The sequence below is a fragment of the Passer montanus genome, unplaced genomic scaffold (assembly GCF_014805655.1).
Source record: "Passer montanus isolate IOZ18808 unplaced genomic scaffold, ASM1480565v1 scaffold8, whole genome shotgun sequence".
NCBI classification, from domain to species: Eukaryota; Metazoa; Chordata; class Aves; order Passeriformes; family Passeridae; genus Passer; species Passer montanus.
Genome location: NW_024373256.1, coordinates 7,825,773 through 7,849,569, shown reverse-complemented (window position 1 = coordinate 7,849,569; position 23,797 = coordinate 7,825,773). Strand labels below are relative to the sequence as shown.

The window sequence follows — 23,797 nt, the reverse complement described above, 5'->3', positions numbered from 1 at the left end:
AGACTTTAAAAAGAAACCTGGAAGATCTCTAGGAGCTTCAGTAGGGGAAGGTAGAACTGAGAAGCTGTTGAACCATCTCTGTCTTTCCCCTAATTCCTCCTCTTGTATTTTGCCCTTGGCTTTGAGAGCTGAGGTTGTTTGGGATCCCCTGTGCCCTGTTGCACCCTCACTGTTGTGCAGTGTAGAAAGCAGTGTGGTTTGTAGGTAATTTGCAAAAATCACACCAAAAACTGTGTCTGATTGAAAACAGAGCCAGCATCACAGTGCTGCAAATTCTAGCTCTCAAGAGGACAAACCTCCTTTTTTCATTCTGGTTTGGGTTGAATTGTAAGGGCACAGTCTCTTTTGCCACTCTGAGCCCAGAGCCTCTTAGTATGACAGATGCTGCAAAGGAACTTAAAACTTTCTCATCCTTGATAGGCCATGAATGCAAGATTTATTGTCAATAAAGAGGTCAGATTTAGCATGTAATTCAAATTTATACCAGCTAGAGTGCTTTATTTTGGGTTAGAGAACTTTATTTGGCTGTATGTTGCACTAAAAGCCACTTCAGCCTTCAAATAGAGCAATATATTTTACCTAAAGCAGCTTATTAAAAAAAATAAAGCAGTTTATAGCAATCCATACTGGTGCTTCCTCTGACGTTTTGCCAAAACAATTTGATCATTTACTGGGACATTTAAAATCCCTTAAACCAGCAGTTCCTTGAGCTGAGATGGTTGTACATCTCTTGGTAAATCATCCTAAATTCCAGTTATCTTTAAGTAACTCCTGCATCTGTTTTTGCACCCTGTCTGAGGGAACTCCAGCCCATTGTGGGGGTTCTCTGACCCCTGAACAGCTGCTGGAGGATAACAGCCTTTGGACTGCTAGGGGGCTGATGCTCAATTGAACTGGAAACCTATTACTGACCTGGAGATCTCATTACAAGCCTTCTGAGCCTTTCAGAGCCCATCAGTTGACTCTTTTGATTGGCAATGCACTAATGAGCTAATCATGCTGAGGTTTCCTTTCCTCCCTTACTGAATTTGTATAGTAAAACTATTGTTCTCTTCCCATCTGGTGTCTGAGTTGGAAATTGGTAACTGATACACTAAAGGTCAAAGCTGGAGCCAAGCATATACTAGTAAAGGGATTCAATTCTATTAGTTAATTGTAATTTAGCTTTTTGTTCATCCATTTTCAGTGAAACAGGTTTGACTGACTGGATTTTCATGTGATGTAAATTTGTTACAAATCAGATTTTGGACTCTTGGTGTAGAATAGGTGTCTGTGATAGTTTTGAAAAGGAACTCCTTTTTTACATATCAGTTTAGTTCAGTTCTTACTAAAACATAAAGAAAACCAGCACTGTAGCAAGATGAAGTTAATTATTTTTTCAATTCTGAGGCAAGGTTAGTTAAAACAGAAAACCTTAAACAAAACAAACCCCAAATGAAACAATAAACTAGTATGTTTATTGTATTCTACAGTGTATAACATTTAAAAGGTATTTCAAAAGCTTTATTCCTTAAATAGGATAACTTTCTTGTAGGAATAGGCTTAGTAATTTCTTTAGGTTTTTAGATTTAATTCTTACTCAAGTTCTCATGTTGTAACAAAAGACTGAAGCCATTTGTTTGCTACAATAAAAAATATTAGTGTAGCTTCCTTCTCCTCATGCCAAAGCCTGAGTTTTTTTGGGAGTCTAAAGACACTCAGAAATTTTCACTTTTTAAGAAATCTGTAATTTGGATTGGTTCATGGCTGACTTTGTGATATTCACATTAAAATTAGCTTTATACAAATAAATTTATAAAATATTATGTATACTTTGAACCTTTATAGATAAATAGGATAAACAATATTCTAAAATTTACCAAATAATTTTTTTTTCTAGTGCACTAACACTTGAGGATGAGAAAAGAATGTTAGCAGCTCTGATAAATGGATTCATAAAAATGGTGAGTGACCATTGTGTGCAAGTGTTGGGGGCACCCTGGAGCCTGGATTTTTGTGAGTGCCCGTGGGGAGCAGGTGCCTGTGTGGCTGGGCCAGAGCCCAGTCTGACTTGCTTCAGGAAGCACAGGCACTGCAGTTCAGTGAGATAACTGTGTCTGTGGTCAAAGAAATGTCTCACAGTGCTGAAGCTGGTGGTGCAAGATGAAAGTTTAAAGTACACATGTTGTTTATTTCATCATATTCTCTGCTAGTTTTATAAATCTGTAAAACAGAGCACATATTTAAAAGTTAAACAGCAACTGAAGCATCAGAGAGGTCACTGGTTTAGGTGAAGGAAGTTCTACTACTTGGCTCTAAATGGAACCAATACCAGCTTTCAAAAATACAAAATAAGTGTAACTTTTTGTTATTCTGTCTCTGTTTATCTTAATTTATAAATAAATTAATTTGTATAATTAAGTTAGTAGTCCCAGGAGAACCCCAGGTGTTCTGTCTTGAAATCAGTCTTTAGCCCATCCCTCACTCTTATTCCAATAAATCTTTTGTTGGTCTCTGTTGGTTTTGAGATGTTAGGCTGTTTTAGGGAGACTTTCTCAAGCTTTTTATATTCTCTAAGCATGTACTCTCAATGCCTGGTTTTCCTTTCACATAGAGCTGTCAGGCTCTGTGTCTACTTGTCCTCTTTCTTCTTTGTTGTAGTTCTATGGATTTACTCTAGATGGTTGCTTTTTCTTCGACTATAATAATTTGCTAATTAATGTTCTAATATAGTCTTGCTTTATTAAGCTTTACATGCAGTATAATTTCCTTTAGGAGGATTTCTTGCATTAACAAAATTTGATGTGTCTTGATAGTCCTGGTTTGGGGGGAGAAAATCCCAAAGCAGCAAAATGACTATTTATGAATTTAAACCAGCACACATTAAGGAGGGAAAAGAAATTGTTACAGTCATCCTTACAGTCAGTCTTTTTGGTGTAAAAATTTATATTTTTGGGTACATTTTCTTGAGACTAGGACTCAAGAATCAGTAGTTGTACAAATAGAGGAAAAGCAAAGACAGTTGGCTGTATTGTGAGAAGGAATCCTTTGTTTTCTGGTGCAGTTGCTTTGATCTTTCACTGTATGGATTAAATGTAAATTTTATTCTAATTTTGTAAAAAATTCTTTTGCATGTGACTTGAGAAATAATAAATAATGCAACCTTGACTTCTATTAGGAAAAAAAATTGCAATAGAATGCATAAATACAGACTGCCTGGAGAATGTTCCTCATGCTCTGCTTTTAATTGACAGCTGAGACACTCCAGCTGACAGCACTTGGGTTTTGTTAAATCTACAGGGTTGGAAGAGGGTTGTTCTCACACTAAGGTTGTTTTTTGACTTCTTTCCTGCCACAATGCAAGGTTACAGGCTTTTGCCATACTATATAAGCATGTATTAATTAACCAAACTCGAGGAAAACCTGCTTTTCTTATTGGTTTACCTAATTAGGAAAAATGCTGTTTTCTGTTGGAGGCCTTTATCAACTAGAAATTAGAGGAATCTGAATATAGATTCACAGATCTATTTCTATGATTCTGGGTTTTTTTGTTTTGCTTTTTAAGTATGATCAAAACTAAGCCTTTGTCTCTCTGATGAAGAATCAAGAATTCTGCTAGGTTTGAAAACACTTCACAAACAGGGCTTAAATTTTTTTTTCTTGAAAAATACTTGATCTGTAAAGTAGACCCTCATGTGGAGTACAGATAAAAAACCCAAAAACTAAAACAGTAAAACTTTCATGTTTCCCTAAAGCTCAAGTATTGCAGACAGTTAAAAGAACAGAGATTCTCTGACTGCTGTTACTTGTTACTGCTGGGTTTTCTCCTTAGCACTATATGGGGATTTTGACTTTTGAATAGCTCTGGTTTATCTGCATGCAGTTTTACATATATTTAAGGCCTACAGTGGTAAAGTCTGGGGCCTTTTTTCTCTTACAGGTTTCATTTGGCCGTGACTTTGAACAACAGCTGAGTTTCTATGTTGAAGCCAGGTCAATGTTTTGCAATCTGGAGCCTGTTCTAGTCCAGCTGATTCATGTAAGCCACAGTTTATCTACCTTTCCTTAATAAATGGGGATATATTTGCATTTCTCCCCTTCCCTGCTCAGATCTATTGCAAAATAAGTCTGAAGTATTTTAATCAGGTGTTTTATGAAGCGAGCTTTGATCTCATCTCTGGTTTTATCCTTGTAAGCTTTCTGAAGTTCTTGCTTGACAGGCATGCATGGTACCATTGAAACAAAGAAAATGGGCACCCTTCCAAGAGATTTCATGTATAATAAAATAAATGGCACTCTTGTGCATTCAGAATTTGGGTTGCCTCTTCTGTAATCCTCTGTCTAGGAAAGATTAGGCTGTGTCTGGCTGCAGATCCAGGCAGAGTCCTGCTGTGCTTGGGAAGGTTAATCTCTTCTCTGTATTGAGCCACAGGTGTGCATTAGCTGCATCTGATTCCTTTGCAGCATTGTATCTTCCCTTAAATCCTTTTGTTATTTTGGTTTATGGTTTTTTAATCTGTGTTAGCTAGAAATCATGATTGCTATGCTAGCAAGGAGGTGATAGCACTATAGCTGGGAAGGAAGTGATAAGCTAAAGACTTGAATAAAACAAGTCTGCTTTCACAAATTGAGTTATATTTGCTTTAAGGAAGTCACCAAAATTCTCCCAATAAAAAGAAGATAGTACAGTAGGGACACACTGTGTCAGGGTTCCTTTGGACACTGGCTGTTCTCTGAATGCATGCAGTAGAACATGCAGGATGTCATTTGCCACTGAGGCTGTGCATTTTTCTTAATGGTTTGCTTTTGTTTTGTGTGTGCAGTCTGTGAACCAACTAGCAATGGAAACCAGAAGGGTGATGAAAGGAAATCATTCCAGAAAAACTGCTGCATTTGTCAGGGTAGGTCTGATAATAAACTCTGAGCCTGCTTTCTTTGCAGGTAGTACTGTCTGCGGCCACCTAAGTTTATCATTTTTGCAAAACTAGTATGTTAGTATTTTTTGACACTGTTTGTCGTTCCATTTTCTCTTGTTAAGAGTCTTTCCTCTCTGAAGCCAAATGTTGCTGTTTAAGGAAAAAAAAGACCCAAACCACCTAATAGCAGCTTTGTGTTGAAAAAGAGCAGCAAGACTGACTCCCTCTCTAAAGGAAGGTTCACCAGAGAGGTGTTTGTGTGAATTCTGGAAAGCTCAGCTTTTCAAATTGTATTTTAAATAAAATACCAAATTTCTATGTAACTCTGTCACAGAGAGAATGGGAGATGGGGTATAAAATGTACTCAAACTTCTGTCTCATAATATCAGTGCTGATATGCTGAAATCAGGATTTGAATTTCAAATAAGGTGCTCCTTTCAGCTTTAGTTCCTCTGAGATGGAGATGGTCAAATGTGCCTTGAGCTGTGCACAGGCCATCACAGGATACCCAGGCTGCTTGTGTTCCCTTCTTCCAACCTGAAATGTGGCTACCAAGATGTGTCCACTGCACGTGGGCAGCTGTTTGAGTGTGCTGCAGTTCCTGGCAGCTGTGTGCTGTCCTGGGCTGCCCTGGGGCTTCTCTCTGCCTGGGGGCTCCTTGCCCTGGCCAGGGCTTTGGGCTGTGCCCACTGCTCTGCAGCTGCAGCCCCTGGGCTACATCTGCTTCCTCCCTGTGCACTCAGGCCACCTGCTCTGGCCACTGAGCACATGGCTTCCCCTGAGGACCCTCATCTCCTCTTCTAGGTAGCTTTTGGTCTTGAGCTGCAAGGTGGTTACCTGAGAAGAGAGGAACTCCTTGAGCTACAGTCATAGAGAGTCAGTTTTGGGCTTATCTAGTAATAGCAACAATTAAAAAAAATATAGTTATTAAAATACTCATTAGAAATTTAAAGTTGCTGATTTTGGGCTTCACATAATATTTACTTTGTGTTGAAAATGTTTTCCAAAACTGATTTAGGTTTTGATTCCTAATTGTGTATTAAATCAGTAAATTGTTATAACTCTGAGATAGGAATTTTATTCAATTTTTTAAAATTTACTTTAGGCTTGTGTTGCCTTCTGCTTCATTACCATTCCATCTCTGAGTAGTATCTTCACACGTCTGAATCTGTATCTGCACTCTGGACAGGTTGCTCTGGCAAATCAGTGCCTTTCACAAGGTAAGGCATGAATTTGGCTACTTAAAGGTTCTCTTATTTCAGAAACATTTCTAACTGAATAATAACTTGGTTGATATCCTAAGTCATATGTATATTTATGATGTAATGAAAATACAGCTCTGTTTCAAACACTGTTAAAGCCAAACCTTGTCACATGAAAGCAGCTCTTCAATGGGATCTCCACAGCCAGGACAGCTGACTGCAGCTGACATAGTCCTGGCCATGAGGTGGGTTGTCCTAAATTGCTTAGGAATTATGGAAAGCTTTTCTCCTGCATAATTATGCAAGCACTCTAATCAGAAATAATGTGCTTTATAACTGAAAAAAGAAATAAAAACATCTGTGTAGTAGTTCACAGACTGACAAAATTCACCAATGAGCTGGAAAAGAATTCCAGGTTAAATCAGTGACAGTAGAAACTTGCTATCAAAGCACCTGCATGACAAATGCTTAGCCAGGAAAATGTGCCACTATATCAGAGTGAAACAATGGTGTAATATCAGATCACATGAAGACTGAAAAATATATTTTCTTTTTTTGGATCTAGATTATTGATTGAAATGTGCCTGAGCACATTTTCAGCCATCCTGTTAGTTCAGTGTTAAGTAATAGTAGATTCTGACAAAAAGTGATTTGGGGAAAAAAATGGGAGCTATTCTGGCATCAGAATGAGCATTAAATCTGTATCACCATTTAATATGATCTTGTTCATGTTACAAATGGAAGTCAGTTATCTATTCCAAGAGTCTTCATATACTTTTAACTGCTTGCAGTATTTTTCTTTTCCTTTTTGAAGTGATGTCATTCTACTTTGTTTTGCAATTTTAATCCTGACATTAAATGTCTGCTCTCCAATAGTAAGTGCTTGTCCTTTACATGTTTCCAGTGGGGCTGTGAGAGTAATAAATTGGATTACTTTGCAACATCTTTTGTTGTGGCTATTAATTCTTTGTGTTAGCTCTGTGCTTCTTCACGAGAGCTTGTTTTCCAAGCTCTGCATTTACCAGCAAGTTCCAGCTGCACAAACAAGCTGACTTAGGATGCTGATTAAGACTTTTAGTGCATGGTGACTGTTTCATTTCTTTGTTTTGAATCTGATGTTGCCCATACAGCAAAGCAGAGGGATTTAGAGTAAAGCTGACTGTCGTGTCCAAGTTTGTTGTGCAAATAAAAGATCTGCAAAGTCTGTTGTTGTGCCATTAGCATTAGCAGTTGCTTTCAGAGTTCACATAAAATGGGCTCACCTTTTCTCTCTGTGGTGTTTTATCTAATTGACCAGCTTACCTTATCCTGTATGTCAGTTTTCATTTTTGTTGCTGTGTTGCAGAGTTTCTCTAACTGGAAACAAATCCAAAGCAGTTTTTCTGTAATATTTGGTCTTTGAGAATTATTCCCTGACCATGTTGGGACCCACTCTGTGATTTAATACCTTTCAACTTACAAACTGCTTTTAAACTGTTTTTGTGATCCAGTTCTTCTCTGAGTGAGACTCCTGGGCCCCAGCAACTGTCCAGATTATTCAGTGTGAGGGTTTACAAGTGTGCACAGCTGTTGTTTGACATATGAATACAGTGCACTCACTAAACAATTTGCAGGATCCCCATCCTGAAATCTTTTAAGGTAGCAGATAAATGCAAAGCATTATGAACTCAGTCTCTAAAATGCATGTTCATTAACCACAGTCTCCTGAACTTTAGGTCCACAAGCTAGAGAGAGGAGCATTTGATCCATCTCTGCTTTTGTTAAAATGAAGCAAGAGGAAAGCTGATGTTCAGTAACTCACTTCATTTACCAAGGTTATATAGTTAATCACTTTTTTGCTCCCCTAGCAAGGCTATTTTGGGTATAATTTGTACTCAGAGACATGTCACTTGCATGAGTAATTTAGCATGTGTTAAACAGACACTGTCTTGGGACATTTTTTGTGAACTGTCTTTCCATATGTTGATGCACTAAAGTCACATAATGTGTCCTTGAAAGTTACTTTTCACTCAGTTTAATCTGTATCTCAGCTGAACGAGAAAGAAGTACTGATTAATTCATAACAGCAAATTTCACTTCAGTCAGTTAACTGGTGCCAATTAGACACTGATCTACTAAAACCAATGCAGCATGAAGTGAAGATTTAAGAGTGTGCCATTAATGATATCATTAGGCCAGGAAGGGAAACTGTGCCTTGTCTGTAACCTTTATTTCATGCTGATTTGAATTAGTTTAATTGGTTTAAAATTGTGAAGAGAAATAAAGCTGAAAGGTAATGTACCTGATCTGATAGCTCAGTCAGCAGTGGTGCATACATGAGTTTTGTGCATGCATTTCCTCCTTGAAGATTCCAGCTGCTGTTTGTAGCAAGGTAAAGTCTTGGATTTTTCTCAATTTTAAGTTTCTCTGCGGAGTCCAGCTGTTTGTGAGTTGACTTTTCACTTAAGCACATAACAAATTGAGTTCCACAGCTTCTGTTGGCAGTAGGAAGATTTCTCTGAATTGCCAGTGTATCTATCTAGAAAAAGAAGGATGTGCAGGTCATAACAATAAATGGATTTATGAGCCTGAGGATTGCTTTGATAAACTATCAGCAGCTGGAGAGCCACAGCTAATCTGCTTATAGCTGGAAAAGTTTGGGTTTTGCCTCATTCCCAGTTTCAAGGAGCAGCAGTAGTAGCCATCAGTCCTTGTGTCTCACTGCTCCCATTTCCTCTGTCCCAGCCTTGCTTGCTTGGATTTCCCACACTGTTCAATCAAATCAAGTGTTTGGACTCATCCAAATACTTCAGTATTAGAAAATTGTAATATTTTGTGGAATAGATTTTCTTTAAGACAATGAATTGGGTCAGAAATGTGGATTTGTAGGCTCATGAAACTCCAGCAGTAATACACTGGTGGATGTCTGTCTGGGAATGTTCAGAATATATCAAAAATGACTGTTGTCTCTTTCATCTCCAGATCCCAAGACCTGCTTTAAATGAAATGAATCTGTAATTATGTTTAAAATGTTTTAGATGAATTTGCCCTGAATGCATGGTTTGTACCTCTGGAGAGCCCATTAAGAGCCCACCTTTGAAAGGAAGATGCTAGATTTTACAGAGATGAGCTTTTCATTTCTCTTAACTGAGCCACTGAGCACTGCATGCTGCCAACAGAGAACAATGAATTCTCATTGGTCATGCTTCCTGTCATGGGGGTGCTTGGACTAAATTTTGATTAAATGCAGGCTCCATTGTGTCACTCTTCTGGACTTCTGAGATATAGGTATGATTTTCATTGCACACATTTCCTTTTGTCTGTGAAAAAAAGAGACAGCATGAGTTTTTAATGTTTGGTCACAGCATTCAGCAGGTGGTAGAGATGACATAACTTTCTGGTAATGTGTGTTAAACAGCATTTTTGTTTTAAAGGCTGTGAAATCTTTGCCTCACTTGAGAAATAACATGCTGAGTGAATAAGGTAATTGAGCTTGTTCTGTCTGACTGATTTCACTGGGATATTGTCAAACATTAAACTTTATAAAAATGGAGAGCTTCTCCCTCAGATAAACTGCTGCAGACCTTTTTGCTTAGCAAATGCAGATTTTAATTTTGAAGCATAGAGTGCTTAATGCACTTCTAGGTATTTGTTTTGTTTTCCAGTTGTGGCTAAAACAGAGTTACACCTAGTAGATTGGAAAATAATTTCATTTCTACTGCAGAAAATGTTACTTTTCCATGAGTATTCTCTAAATGCTTCAGTCACGCTCTGGAGAAAGTATGGTATGGAATATCTAATTAGTAATTTTAAATCATAGTCTAATAATGGTTTAGAGTATTTTCTAAGTACCATTAGATAACAATTTCTAGTATTTCTTCTTAATCTCCTGAAATCTTTATAGATCTGAAGAATATAAATGGAGAGAATTTGAGAGTATGAATTTAGAAAAATAGGAACATTAGGAGATTTTCATAATTACAAATACTAGGACTTCTTGGCTCATGTTTCTATGGTGAGAATGGTATATGGTGACTCTGTTATCTTTTTAAATACTGCTTTCCTTGAAGTAAGGAAAGGCAGTAAAAGAGCTTTGGGAAAAGCATGATGTGATGCTGTTTTCCTTACTAGCAATGCTAAGTGTTGCTTCCTGTGGACACAGCTGTGACCTCTTGTGTTACCTGGGACTTCCACAGCTGGAGACTTCTGCCATTCCCTGAGCTTTTTCTTGTTCCTCTCTTTATCCCAGCCAATCACTTTTCTGTATGATGAGAGAGGTGACATCTCTGTCTCTGTAAGCTTTTCAGACCAGTACTTTATATCAGTTTGTCAGTTCTTCGAGTCTGTCTAGCCCATGACCTGTTTTTGAAAGTGTCTTGTAGCATCTCCTAGGGAAACAATAATGTAGAATGATGCTTCTTGGCTTTCAGGTGCAGGTGATTTAATACATCCTTCAACAAAGCTTGTGTATGGACCAGACAGTGGTATTTAATAAAATAGATGGATAAGTTCTTAGGAATTTAATATTTTTAATCAATTTTTACTTGTTGGTCATTGTAATTTCATGTGATAGTGAGTTCCACAGTGATCTGCTACTTGGAAGTCTAGGGATTAATTTATGTTAAATGTTAGGTGAATGGCTCAGAGCATGCAGCTGATCTGCTGGAGCAGAATTTAACCACTTCTGATGAATTTTCTTCTTTCTGTCTGTGAGATAATGTAGTCTGTAAATTCCTGAAGTCGTTGTCAGTGTTGCTTTTTCTAATAAGTAAACAGGTCCTAGCACCTCTTCTCTCTTTTTGTGCTTTTAGAATTGGGAAGATTGGGACTAGATTAGATTATTCCAGGTATAAATGCCCAACAGCAATCTAAATGATACAATGGCACCTCAGTTTTCCATTACTCTCCTAGTGATTCTTATAACTGCCTTGCCTTTTCAACAGCTGTTTAGGATGTAGTTTTCAGGAAACCATCTATAATGACTCCAAAATCCTTCATGAGTGTAAATAGCCTCTTTAGAACTTCTCTTTCTATAGTTATAGCAAGGCTGTTTCTTTCCCCACATGCCATACTAATATTAGAGTTCATCTGCTGCTTTATTGCTCAGAATCCTGAGATCCATCTGTGATGCTCTGCAGTCACGTTCCAGGGCAGTCTGCAGACACTGTCCCCTCCCAGCTCATCCTCAGGACATGTCTCTGCAAAACCTGAAGGAATGCAGTAGTTATTTTGCTCCACTGTGGAAACTTTTTCTTCCTTCTCCTTCCCCCATCCACCCCATCCTTTATTAAGTTATGTACCCTCATGAGGACCTTTTTCCTTATCTTCTTTCAGCTTAGTTGTTTGAAGAGCCATTTCTATAAGGATAAATATTAAAACATTTTTTAAAAAATCTAAGTATTTAGAAACAGAATAACTTTTAAACATAATCTTGCTGATTCTTTGGAAGACTTGAGAGAGGAATGATTTGGAAGACTTCTGAGGAATTGTCTCTCTGCAAAAAACATACAGACTTTCCAGCCTTGCATCATATTTTTGTATGTGTGCTCATTTGATTTTTTTTTCTTCATAATAACAGTAGAAATGATAGTATTTAACTGCAGCATTTGTTATTTCCAAATTTTCAGTATTACTGGTGGGGCTTTCTTTAGAGACTGCTGCTGATGTGGTACCTCAGTCTTTAGGGATTATGTGTAATTTAGAGGGGCAGGCTGTAATTTGTGGTTGGTTTTTTTTCTGAGTGGGAGGGGAGGCATTGGGGTGGGGTGTTTGTTGCATTTACTGATTACACCTTAAGAATAAAATTTCTTGTGTCCAGTGTCCTTGCTGATGCTGTGTGATGGCCCTGTACAAATCTTCCACTTATGCCTCTGCATGCCTTTGTCTCCAAGTACTAATGCCTTGTGACAATCTTTAACCAAGCTATGCCTGAAACTGGCTCTGCCAAGCTTCATCCACATAATTACCTTTTTATCTGCAGCTAATTCACAGTGTGAATTAACATAGTACATTCCAGCTCACCAAGCAGCAGTGCATTCATTTTCTAATTTCAAGTTTTTCCCTTCAAACAATTCTTGGTTGTTTCTAGATTGGATGCACTGTGTAGAGATCTTTAAGATGGAGAACATTTAGCAGTAGTTCAAGGGAAAACCACCTTTCAACAATGTGGCAAAACTCTCACAATGACCTCACCAATGTGAGAAGAAGGAGATTCAAATGTTTTCAATGCTTGGTTGTCAAAACAGTAATGGATTAATTTATTTAACAGAAAAAATAGAGTAACAAAACCCCCATGCTTGCTTCCCAGTAATTTCTTGCACTGAAGTACAAGCTTCATTAAATTTCCAACATCTGTTGGATGTGGAAGCAAAATCTTCAGAGTATTAAATTAGGTTTGACAGTGTTGTAAGACAGGGAAGTGGTGTGGAATGCAGATGTGCATGGTCCTGGTTTTGTCCTTTGGGTGGACTTAGCCTGGTGTAATTGTAGCTGTGACTAAAAATACTTTGGGTAGGTATGTTCAACTCGCTCCCTTTTGCTCTTTGAAGGTGGCCTTAAGGAGCTTAATTGTTTTCCCATCTGACTTTGTTCCTCCTTATTTCTGCCTACCTGAAATCTTGAATCTGTACAGTTTAATTGGCTATCAGAGATACAGAAAATACAAGCTGAATTTTTATATATAGAAATATATGGAGGTACAGAGTTGTGTGTAGGTATAATTAAACATGTACATGTGTCATAGTGAATACTGTCAAGAGCAGAACATTCAATACCAACTTCACTTGTTTTTTCTTCTGTAGGAGGCTAATTCTGGAAGTGCTGACTTGGATATCCAAGACTGTTAGTTTTTGTAGCCTGAAGGTCAACATGTATGCTAGGGGGAAAGATTTATAGGATTATGGTCAACCAAAATGAAGGAGCTGCTGTGAAAGGATGAATGTAGTGAAGCATGAAGTATGTTAGACTGGGAGCACTGCACAAGATATTAACAGCAGTCAGGGAAGGCTCCATCCTGGTGATTTGTTGTAATGCACAGGCTGCTCTCCCCTTATCCACTTGAGCAGTGGTTCACTTAAGCAGCAGTATTATACTTTAGGCTGATAAGAAAACAGCATCCTTCATCAGAAGAAGTCTTTTTCATCTTCTTTTTGGTTGTTCAATCAAGAACATAAGATTGTCGTGGTTTTCAGTGCTTTTTAAGTAGTTCCTTATATCTTTTGGAAACAAGGAAAAGTGATGTATGGTTTTGTTTTAAAACATCTCTGCAGTAACAGTTTTAGAAATTGACTTTTAAAGATACAGAGAAACCATCATTGCATAACCTCATAATTAATGTAACTCAGAATTAAACACTGATGCTCATTTCATACTTGAAAAAACAGTGTGTCTGTGACAACCTTTTTAGTGAGCCTTTTCTCCAAAGTCAGAGCATCTAATGCATACTCTGACACCTCTCTGCCAGGATGGTAATGTTTAGAGGACAGGTCATTTTCTGCAGTCTGTAACAAAAACCTTTGCATTGATATGCATTTATTTTTGCTTCTTATGAAGCACATATATCTTGGATAAATGTGCTTTTAGTGTTCCAGCATAAAATGGCTAGCACAGACTGGCTGGGCTCACTGAAAAATGAACATATTGTCTCTCCTTTGCCAGTTCTGGATGTACCCAAGTGAAGTACAACTGTTCTGTGCTGTGTTCTTTTTTGGCTTGCCTGGCTGCATTGAGTGGGGGAAGCAGGGGGCAAAGGCAAGGAACAGGGATCAGAAGTGTGGGCAGGAGCCTCAGTGTCCCCATTGCGCTGGGGCAGGGACAGGGGGGGTTTGCAGGGTGACCCTGTGGCCGTGGGGCAGCAGCTGTGCCTGCCAGGGACAGGGAGGGCACAGGTGGAAGCCCAGGGAGGTGGTGGCAGGGCAGGTCCCTGTGGGGAGCTGGGCACTGTGAGGAACCAGGCAGCTCCTGGCTCTGGAGCTGCTCAGCCACGTGAGGAGGCAGCTCTCATTAAATTGAATCAATTCAGGTTTTCAAATTGAACATAAGAGGTTTTGGGTTTGCACTATGGCAGAGGTTTGGAGGAGAATGTGAAGGATTGTGATGGCTGGGAGAGCAGGCAGTAAATCAGGGTGAGGAACTTTGCAGCTCTTTTCCACTGTGGATGCTGATTGCTGCACAGGTCATTCTCGACCTGTTATGAAATAACTTCAGAAGGCAGGAGCATTCCCTGCACAGACATGGGTACTTTGGTATGCAGACTATTCTCTAGGACACATTTTTTCATTTGTCTGGTCACATGTTTGTATTGTATGGTGATGTGGGATGTGCACTTTTATTTCTGCTGAGACAACTGTGGAAGTGACAGCAATTCATTTACTTGTGCTAGAATGAACATCTGCTCCTGCCTTCCCTCCTCAAATAAAGCAGAGAAAGATTACTTACCTTCCTTTGGGTTGGCTGTCTAAACTTATAAGTTGTTTGAAATAAACCTTCCTTCACCTCAAAACAAAGGTGCAGAATAAAAGGAAGGACAATGTTTGATGGAAGGGGTCTGTGTTCTAAGCACTAAAAAGTCCTTGAGCACTTGTGTGCTGAAAAAACAAGAGTGAGAAGAACTGCAGTTTTTCCAAAGCACATGTTTCTCTGGTATTCCTCATAAGCTTAAATTAGATATCAGTTGGTACTATATTTAGAAAATTTGCTTGGAGTCTCAAATGAATTTTTCCAGAGCAAGCTGTGCTCCTGGAAATGCCCATGCCTGCCTGTCAGTGGTATCTCCATCCCAGCCACGTAGCACCTCTTGGCTTTCACCAAGAATTCTCCTTTTGCTTTTGATAAAAGCTGATTGCATGGCCTGGGTCTCTGTTCCTGTAAAATAAAGATACAATATTAATTCTGAAGGATGCTTTGAAGTATGTGGCTCCACAGCTTGAGTGGGATGTGGATACTTGGATATTCTGAAATGTTGCCAAGATAGTGCAAAACAATGTTCCTGTCAGAATTTTTTTTTGTGAACTCAGCATATATAGGAGGGCTTCTAGTGTAAGAGGGAAAATATTGTTGCTTTTAATTTGTGAGTATTCATAAATAGGAATAGATGTTCTAGTGTTTGGAATTCATGTTTTTGTAGGATTAGAGACATAATAAAGAGGTATGAAAAACCTCTTAATAGCTATTTTGCTAAGGCTGTAATGGTGGATGGTTTCTCTAATTCCTGTATTGTGATTCTTGGAAAATATTCTTTTATCTAGGTAACCAGCATTACCCCAGGTTCTGGTACTATATTAATATTTTACTTTTAGGGATTATGAATAATTAGAAATATGAAGTTGTTGGTACTTCCTTAGAACTTAAAAGCCTTTTGTGAATTAATTGGTGAACAAGATAGCATGAACCTTTTCTTCCCAGTCTGGATTCCCCATTCTCCAGGCATAAGCATTGATTTGCTAAGTCAATTTTGAGTCCTGTGCTAATAGCTTATTATATATGCAATACATATGAAATGATGGTGTCTCCATGTTATGCAAAGGAGAAAAGTTATACTTTCTGAAGTTTTGAGTGATGTGGGAACTTCCTTTGGAGAAACAGCATCATTCAAATGAACAGATTTCTCAAGAATCAGACCACTGCTGAGTCTTGGGTTTCTTTGCAGTTCAGCACATTCATTTTCTGTAATTTCTTTGAATTTTGAAACAAATTCAAAGCAACCATTGGGTTACAGGCATGGCTGCCATCACAGCTGGAATGATACAACAGCAACTCTATTTTTATTTTGTAGCTGATGCTTTTTTCAAAGCTGCAGTGAGCCTTGTTCCTGAAGTGCCAAAAACGATCAGTGTAGATGGAAAGATGCGACCTTCTGATGCCTTCCTCCTGGAATTCCTGTGTAATTTCTTTTCCACATTATTAGTTGTTCCGGTAAGTTGAGTGTGTATGAGTTGCACACAGGTTAGTGTAGACTATTTTGACTTTCCTGTTTAAAAATTTAGAATAGACTGGGCTTCTGGAGTGGTAAATGGAGGGATTAGTTTTCTGTGAAAAGATGAACTGTTCTGCTCACTGACTGCAAAATCACTCACCCCAATGCAAAATGGGGAGGCAGAACAACTGTGTGGAGTGGAGGCACAGCTCTGCCACTGTCAGCAACACCTCTTACTAGAAGTGGATTTGGGGTAGAGTGAAATCTCACCATCATTTAATTGTGTAAACATCATTTACTAGTTTATTAGCTAAGTATTCAAAAATCTCATACACATGAGGAGGGGAAAAATATAGAGCTCTAGTTGCTATTAGTTTCAATTACTTTGGTATAGGTTGCCTAATCATTGGAGTGAAAACAATAATTAGAAGATGTGTTTTGGCATAACCTTCCTCTTCTGATGAATATTTCACAAAGTACTACCATTCTACACCCTTCCAGTTTTTAACTAACTGTCAAATTGAGAGAGATGTAATTTTCTCTCCAATATTTTCAGTTATATCTAAAAGATGAGGGGAAATTGTAAATTACCTGTATATTCATTTGTTCTTGGAGACAGTGGGTTTTTCCTCCTCACTGAAACCTCCCTTATGGTTTTCTCCTTCCTTTTTCCTTTGCCTGTTTGTGAAGCAGCACTCAGTGTGGTGCTGTTCAAATCCTTGCTGTCAGAGCTGTGCATTCCCCCTGCTGCAGTGGCAGGGGTGTCCCCTGTTCAGAAAGGTGGAAGGGAAGGGGGAGCTGCCCCTGGGATGTCACTGCTGTCACTGACTGCAGGGGTCAGGCTGTGAGGGAGTGACTGGGATCATTGGCAGGTGACTGAAGAAGGACTGATACAACCTCTCAGATTCACTAATGAAAAATAACTTGCAACAAGATGCCAGCATTCAGAATTTAGCTTCCCTAACTCCGTTCCCTATTTACAGAAGATCAAAGGGAAGTGTCCCCAGTGGACTGTGATTTGTCCTGTGTGTCTTGGTGCCACTCCTCCAAGTGCCAGCTGGAATTAGCCTGGTGCAGTATTAAAGCTGCTGGTAAAACCTCCCAGCTTTTGTAAAGCAGAGTCTTTCTTTTCATTTCATGTGAAAAGATTGTTGATTGTCTGTAACTGACTTCCCAGTGTAGGAGTTCTTCTGAAACTCATAATTATGAGTAATACACTACAGCTTACTGATACGATTTTAATAACGAAATCTACCCAGTGTTTAATTTTAGAGGCTTAGCTGTTAAGAAGCTGACAATTAATTTTGTACTGCTCCCCCATGACTACAAAACAAAGCATTTCAAAGTTTGTCTGTGGAGGTTGCCTGTATCATGTTCTGCTTATGGGTCAAATAGGCATTTTAGATGGAAACTGGAAAAAAAATTCAAAGGATTTGTAGGAAGCACACTTAAGAAAAGTAGCTGTCAGCTTTAATTATATTGTAGTTCTGCTTTTATGGAGCTCAAACTGTGACTCTACACCACTGAATGGCTGCAAATAATCCTATTTTTGTTCCAGAGATGTGGTGTTGGTTTTGGTCTATCTTTTTTCTTCTCTGTAGGACCACCCAGAGCAAGGAGTGTTGTTCCTTGTGCGAGGATTACTGAATGTGATCCAGGATTACACCTGGGAGGATAACAGTGATGACAAAGTCAGGATTTATACTAATGTTTTGCATCTGCTGTCTGCAATGACTCAAGAAGCATTTATCTACCATGTAGATAAAGGTAATACCTAAGGGGAGCTCTGGCTCCTGGCATTCCACCAGGACATTGGTAGGACATGTCTTATCACCACAGCCAGTTAATGAAGACCAGTGGTAATCAGGCTCACAGGATGGATTATTTTTCTATCCAGTTCCAGGTATTGTAACTTAGATTAATCCAGGAGTTGGCTTCTGAACAGGTGCAGTCTGTTCTTTCAAGTGAATCTGTGCAGAGTGGGTTCCTTAGTTTGCTTCTGGTGGTGTTGGTGCAAATGCTTATAAATGTGAACTTTCAAGTAAAGATTATGCATATGAAGGGTTTTATTTAAGTCTAAAGCATCAACTTGATTTATACTTATCGTTGGTGTTTCATCCACATTTATTAACAACTCCAGTTTCCAGAATGTAAAGCCTGGTCTTCATTATTTAAATGATGTATTTGCTGCTTTGAAGGCAGGCTTTGAGTTCTGGAAATTGCAGTAACTTGCAAAAATATTCAGAATAGCTAGAAAATTCTAAAGATATTACCTTTTGAAAAATAGCTGTCATCTTTTTTGTAATAATTTTTGGAATATTTTGATATATGCTCTAAAATTTGAATATTTGCCTTCTGATTATAGATTACTAAATTAAGGTAGAGTAATAAATAAAAATCCTTTCAAGCACCCTGAAGATTAATGAGTCAGAGAGGCCAAGATGGTTTGACTTTTTCTTTGTTGCATAGACTTTCACAGAGGGGAAGGCTGGAATGTGTTCTGCAGTTCTGGTGAACAGTCTGACAGATTTACCACCCATGACAAAACACCTCTTGCAGTTAGCAGCACAGAAAATAGCTGTCAGTGGAAGTGCTCCCCTGTAGTAAATCTGCTGTTCAAATTCTGTAAGGAAGTGTGCTTTAGCTTTTTCTTTCACTCCATTATAACCAAAATAGCTGCATAATCCCAAGATGAGAAATCTAAATTAATTAGATTTTAATGGAGAGAAGCATGGAAATATAAATTAGTAATTCTCCCCCTGTAGTAGGGCAATGGGGGTTTTTTCTAGGTGGATCTTGTACCTTAGCTTCTTAAAATTAAGTTTACTTGGAAACAAGGTATTATCTTTCATCTATTGTGCTTTCTGATTTACCTAGAATATATTTAAACCTAAAAAAATCTTTTGCCCTTCTTCTTAATAGAACATAAATAAATTAGGGCAGAAGACATGTTTAAAATCACAATTATATAAGCTGTAAAAACTTGAAGAGCTCTCTCCCTCCTAAGAATCCTTTAAGGTCTTTGAAACTGAAAATACACTTTCTGAATTTCTATTCATTACTTTGAGGTAATCATGGGTTTATTTTAAGGAAAAAAAAATGCAGTTTCTTTTTGAAAATCTGGTTATTTTCACTAAATAAAACACAAATTGTTTGGCCCAGTGTAGATGCCATTGTAGATGATGGCCATACTCTTCTAAAGTGATGGGAGCAGGGAGTCTGTGGGAAGCCTGAAAATTGACATGATATGTTGCTTAACATTGAGTCTAGGGGATATTTGTGAGCCTGGCTGCATCCAGGAGTACAGGACTGGCTTTAAGCTAAAAGATTCTTAGGGTTTTGCTCCTAAAATCAAAAGGACATAGTAGGCAACCAGGTGGTAGGCACTTAAAAACCAGTTCTGTTTGTGTTTCATGGAGGAGGGTCATTTTATGGAGTCATTTTATGACTTCCAAATGTGGTCTTCTATCAATACATGATGTTTCCAACAGCAAATAAATGTATAGCTCTTTGGCCAGACCTAAGCTTGAATTCATCTCTGCAGTTGATTCCAATGATACTCTGTATGGTGGAGACTCCAAGTTCCTGGCTGAAATTAATAAACTGAGTGAGACAGTGGTGTCACAGATCCTGGATCACCTGAAAACCCTGGGAAAGGAGGAGGTATGTTCTTACTCAGCTTGAGTCAATACAAACCCAAAAGTAATTTGGAGTTGAAGAAACAGACCCCCTTTGACCAGGCCTTGGTCTTTTCAAAAGCTTCAGGAACCTCATAGCAAAAGGAAATTGGGTATTTGTACTTGTTTAGAAAGTGAGACCACATAGGCAGGCTTGTGGTGGAGACACCTAATGATGTCCAATTCTGTAATGAGCAAAGTGAGAATTCACAGTTTTATTACTGGGGAAAATACAGTGAAAGCCACCTATAATTATAAAAGTTTCAGATCACAGGCACTAAGATGATGTCAGGAGAGAGGTACAGAGGGAGGAAATAGTTGTTTTGTCTTTACTCTGACTTCAGTATATTTGTTCAATATAAAATAAAGAAAACTCTAGGCAGCTTATTGAATTTCTTGATTGGAATTCAGAGGCTCTGAGGGATCAAATCTAGCTTAATGGATTGTATGTGAAAGGCAGGTGACTGATGTTTGCTGAAATAATGAGAACTCACTGTTCTGTTAATGTACCTGTTTCTGAGAATGGACAGCTTCCCAGTCAGCCCTTACTGGATGGCTTCTATTGATAGAAATCCTGTGGCTGGTGGCCTGGAATGGGAGGGCAGGGCGTGATTGATTGGATGGAATTTTTTAGATGGGCTATTTGCACAGTAGCCCAGAGTGTTTGCCAATACAGAATGTGTTAAGTGATACATATTGGGAGGACACTGTGCTAAGTTTAGCCTTTTCTCTGCTTTTGCTATCCTGTTTGTCCTTCCTTGAGCAGTGGCAGAGATACAAGATGAAAATATCCTTTGCTCAAATCCTCTGCATCATTGTACACATCACCTCAGGGAACAGCAGTTCTTTTTCAGAACAGTAGCAGCAGAAACAACCATTCTAGCACAGCTAAGAATGTCCAATGGTCCAGGTCTTGGAAGGAAATTTCAACAGTTTTCAGGAATGTGGGTTGTATATTAGGGATTTTTTTGCATCTGACTCCTGTATGGAATTTGTGGGTAGGAATGTTTGTAGGTCTTGAAATCCATGGTTTCTGAAAGGCCTTTTTTTGTTTGTTTTTTCCTTTCAAGCATGAGTAGGGAGATGCTGTGTTAGTTCACTGAGGCTGTTGCACAGAAAACTGGATTTTAGGCTGAGCAGCACAGATACAGGTGCTTGGCCTGCCTTTGCCTTGGCTTTGCTCCTCTGTCCATCCTTATTTACAAAGAGGGACATTTATTTTGCTTTGCTGAGTGAAAGCCATTGAGAGATTTAGATAAAAATTGCTTTGTAAGAATGAATAGTTGTTTGATGAAGCTGTTGTTGCTGAGGAAATAGAAGTGATGAGAATATTGTCAGAGATCTCTAATTGTGCTAAAGTAAAGCTGGTCATAAAATCACTGTGGTATTTGGATTGCTTCAGTGCTGGTGACCTTTTATTATTCATCTTCTTGGTTGCTCATTTAAATGAACAAGGCTCTAATGATTTTGTGTTTTTATTGGTTCATTTCCTTTAAAAGCTATAAAAGAAAATAATTTTTTCTCACAATAAAATCCTTTCGCCAGAATGGCAACTCGGAAGAGAACAATGCGTTTTATTGTTAACACAGTGTGGTCTTTTCACAGTATTAGAGAATGCTTCATTTGTGTGACAGTGCTGGAATGGAAATTTTTAGTTTGGACAGTTCTGTAAAGTTCAAGCTGTTTCTGGTCAAGAGAACATGGAGCAGTGAATCCTCTTTGCTTTGTGTGGGGGGAAAACTGCTCTTATGCCCTTAGGGTCCCCCCTCAGGAATTTTAGGGGAAGTAGCTAAAAATATGGTGCAAATATGTTTGTATCACCAGAGTTTCAGTGAAAGAATAGCAGGGAAAAATATCTTTGGTTAAATAAATAAATAAAGTAGAATAGACTGGGGAGACAAAAGCCTGAAGTTGCATTAATTTAGACTGATGGCAGTGGTCTCTCTAAAAATGTACAGCTAGGGTGCTCTGAGTACAGGGTTGGTTGGTGGGAGGGTGATTTCTGTGCAGTGGTAGGGAGTCTGGAGTTGTAAATGTGCCAGACCTACACACTGTGCTGTGCCAAAGTGCTGTGAGGTGTAGGAGTCTTGAGTAATTATTTTATTTACAGCAGCTTATGTTGATTTACAGCTAGGGCTGTTTGCTGCATTTTGAATGGAATATGAAAACTCTGTTCTTATGTCTGTAACTATGGCTGTGTGTCACAAAAGGAGTGCCCTTTGAACTTCTGAGGGCTCAGAGAAGCTGCTGAGGTTAAGCTGGGTATTTTGGGATGAGTGTACAGTAACATGGGAATATTTTTGTTTTCATCCTAGACCCTGAAGAGGCAGAGCCAGCTGGCACTCTATTTCTTTAACACCATCCTGGCTCATGGGGACCTACGGAACAACAGACTGAACCAGCTTTCAGTCAATCTCTGGAATCTTGCTCAGAAGCATGGCTTTGCTGACACCAAGACTATGGTAAGGCAGGGAGACAGATACTGCAGAGAGGTTTTAGTTCTTAATATATTTTTCCACTCTTTATTTGGGAAAAGGTAGCATTTTCTTGATGTGAATAAACGGCATCTCTTCACAAGCTACTATCTTAAAAAAATCAAATTATCTTAAAACCCCAACAAGTTATTTTTCTAAATGCTTCCTAATGAACAAGCAGCTTCTCTTATTTCAAGTGGTTTGTATCTTTCTAGAATTTTAATGGTATGACAAGCATTAAGGAACCTGAAAGTGTTGGTTGTTAACTTTTTGTTCAGTACAGAGAACTAGCCTTAAGAGAAATACTGCATTTTTAAATTGTGGAGGAACTGCCTGGTCAAAGCTGGTAAAGTGGCATTTGAGAGACTTTAAGAAACATATACATGACAATGAGTGTGATAAAACACCTTCACAAAGATGAACTGATGGCTATGAAATGAGACACTGAAAATCTCCAAATACCTTTCTTTTCAAATCTAGGTGAAAACCCTAGAATACATCAAGAGGAAGAGCAAACAGCCTGAAATGAGTCATTTCACAGACTTGGCCCTCCGGCTTCCTCTGCAGTCCAGGACCTGATGAGAGCCTCTTCAAGGAGTCACCTGCACAAGGGAGCATGGAAGCAAGGCCAGAAGTCACTGATCTCCACTCTCACTGCAGGAGTTCAGTGTTTGTTACTTTCCTTAGTGAGACACATTTACTTGGGCACAGCAAAGGTAAAACTGTTCTGAGTGCAATAATTTAACCTGAGTTTCTGTATCCAGTTTTACCATAGCGTTGTTATTTTAAATGCTGATTTACATTCAGTAAACAGTTGTCTTGAACCTCTATGGCTGCAAAAGCCTTTTGAGATCTGTTGTAATTTTAACAAAAAAGGAAGATAATCTGTACAAAGGAGTTCACAGCCTTAAAACTTCATCCCTCTTGCAGAACAGTCATTCTCCTCTGCAGAAAACAGCATTTCAGTGTAACAGACCAAGTTACCTGTCTGCTTTGGGATGCTGCCAGCATTTACCTGGCTGGTTCCAGTGGCAAAGAGAAATGGCTGAGGTGTTGCTGTTCTAATTTCTACATTTACACAGACATGTTTATGTTTTCATTTTAGTCCAGTGGCATTTTGTAAAATAGAAGGAATCTTTAAATGTTGCAAAGGAAAATGGAAATTATGCAAAGTCCTCTATATTTGCAAAGTACCTATCACTGAATAAAACAATTTGCAGTTCATCTGTGTGTTCTGGGGGAGTTTCTTTGTGTATACAAATCCATCACCTTACCCTTCTGGAATTTAGTTACATATACTGTTATTATTTCTAATAAAATTTCACTCTCACCCCTTCTGCCCCAGGGTAAGGAACCATGGTGAGATCATCTATCTATTGCTACTTTTGTTAAGTGGTTTTTTTTTTTCTCCTTGCCACGCAAGTAGCTGAAGGCTCAAATTCAGCATTTGTTTCAAACCAGAAAACAGAACCTTAACTACCTGAATTTCAGTAAAACAAGAGCCAAAACCTGGAAGGGCTGGAGGAAGCTGGTGCTGAACACTGAGAGCAGTAGTGCAGAACAGCCTCATGTTGAGGTAGTGGTGGTTTACATGAACTTCAAAGGAGAAGGTTTTCTCCAAGTTTAGACCCTGCAGGAAGAGCATCTCCCTCTTCCC

General features: G+C 38.6%; 1 protein-coding gene across 7 annotated transcripts in view; it reads left to right on the top strand.

The window, feature by feature from the left end:
• The window catches only part of LOC120512871 (VPS35 endosomal protein-sorting factor-like), a 64,450-nt gene extending 41,086 nt beyond the window's left edge, over positions 1-23,364 (top strand). For all 7 annotated transcript variants that reach the window (XM_039731637.1, XM_039731635.1, XM_039731639.1 and 4 more), the window contains 9 exons: positions 1,880-1,943; positions 3,920-4,018; positions 4,803-4,880; positions 6,001-6,115; positions 15,849-15,988; positions 17,591-17,756; positions 19,534-19,652; positions 21,982-22,128; positions 22,621-23,364. In XM_039731637.1, the coding sequence (XP_039587571.1) occupies positions 1,880-1,943; positions 3,920-4,018; positions 4,803-4,880; positions 6,001-6,115; positions 15,849-15,988; positions 17,591-17,756; positions 19,534-19,652; positions 21,982-22,128; positions 22,621-22,719 (1,027 nt within the window). In that variant the 3' untranslated portion in view covers positions 22,720-23,364. The remainder of the gene's footprint in view (positions 1-1,879; positions 1,944-3,919; positions 4,019-4,802; positions 4,881-6,000; positions 6,116-15,848; positions 15,989-17,590; positions 17,757-19,533; positions 19,653-21,981; positions 22,129-22,620) is intronic.
• The last annotated feature ends 433 nt before the right edge of the window (positions 23,365-23,797 follow it).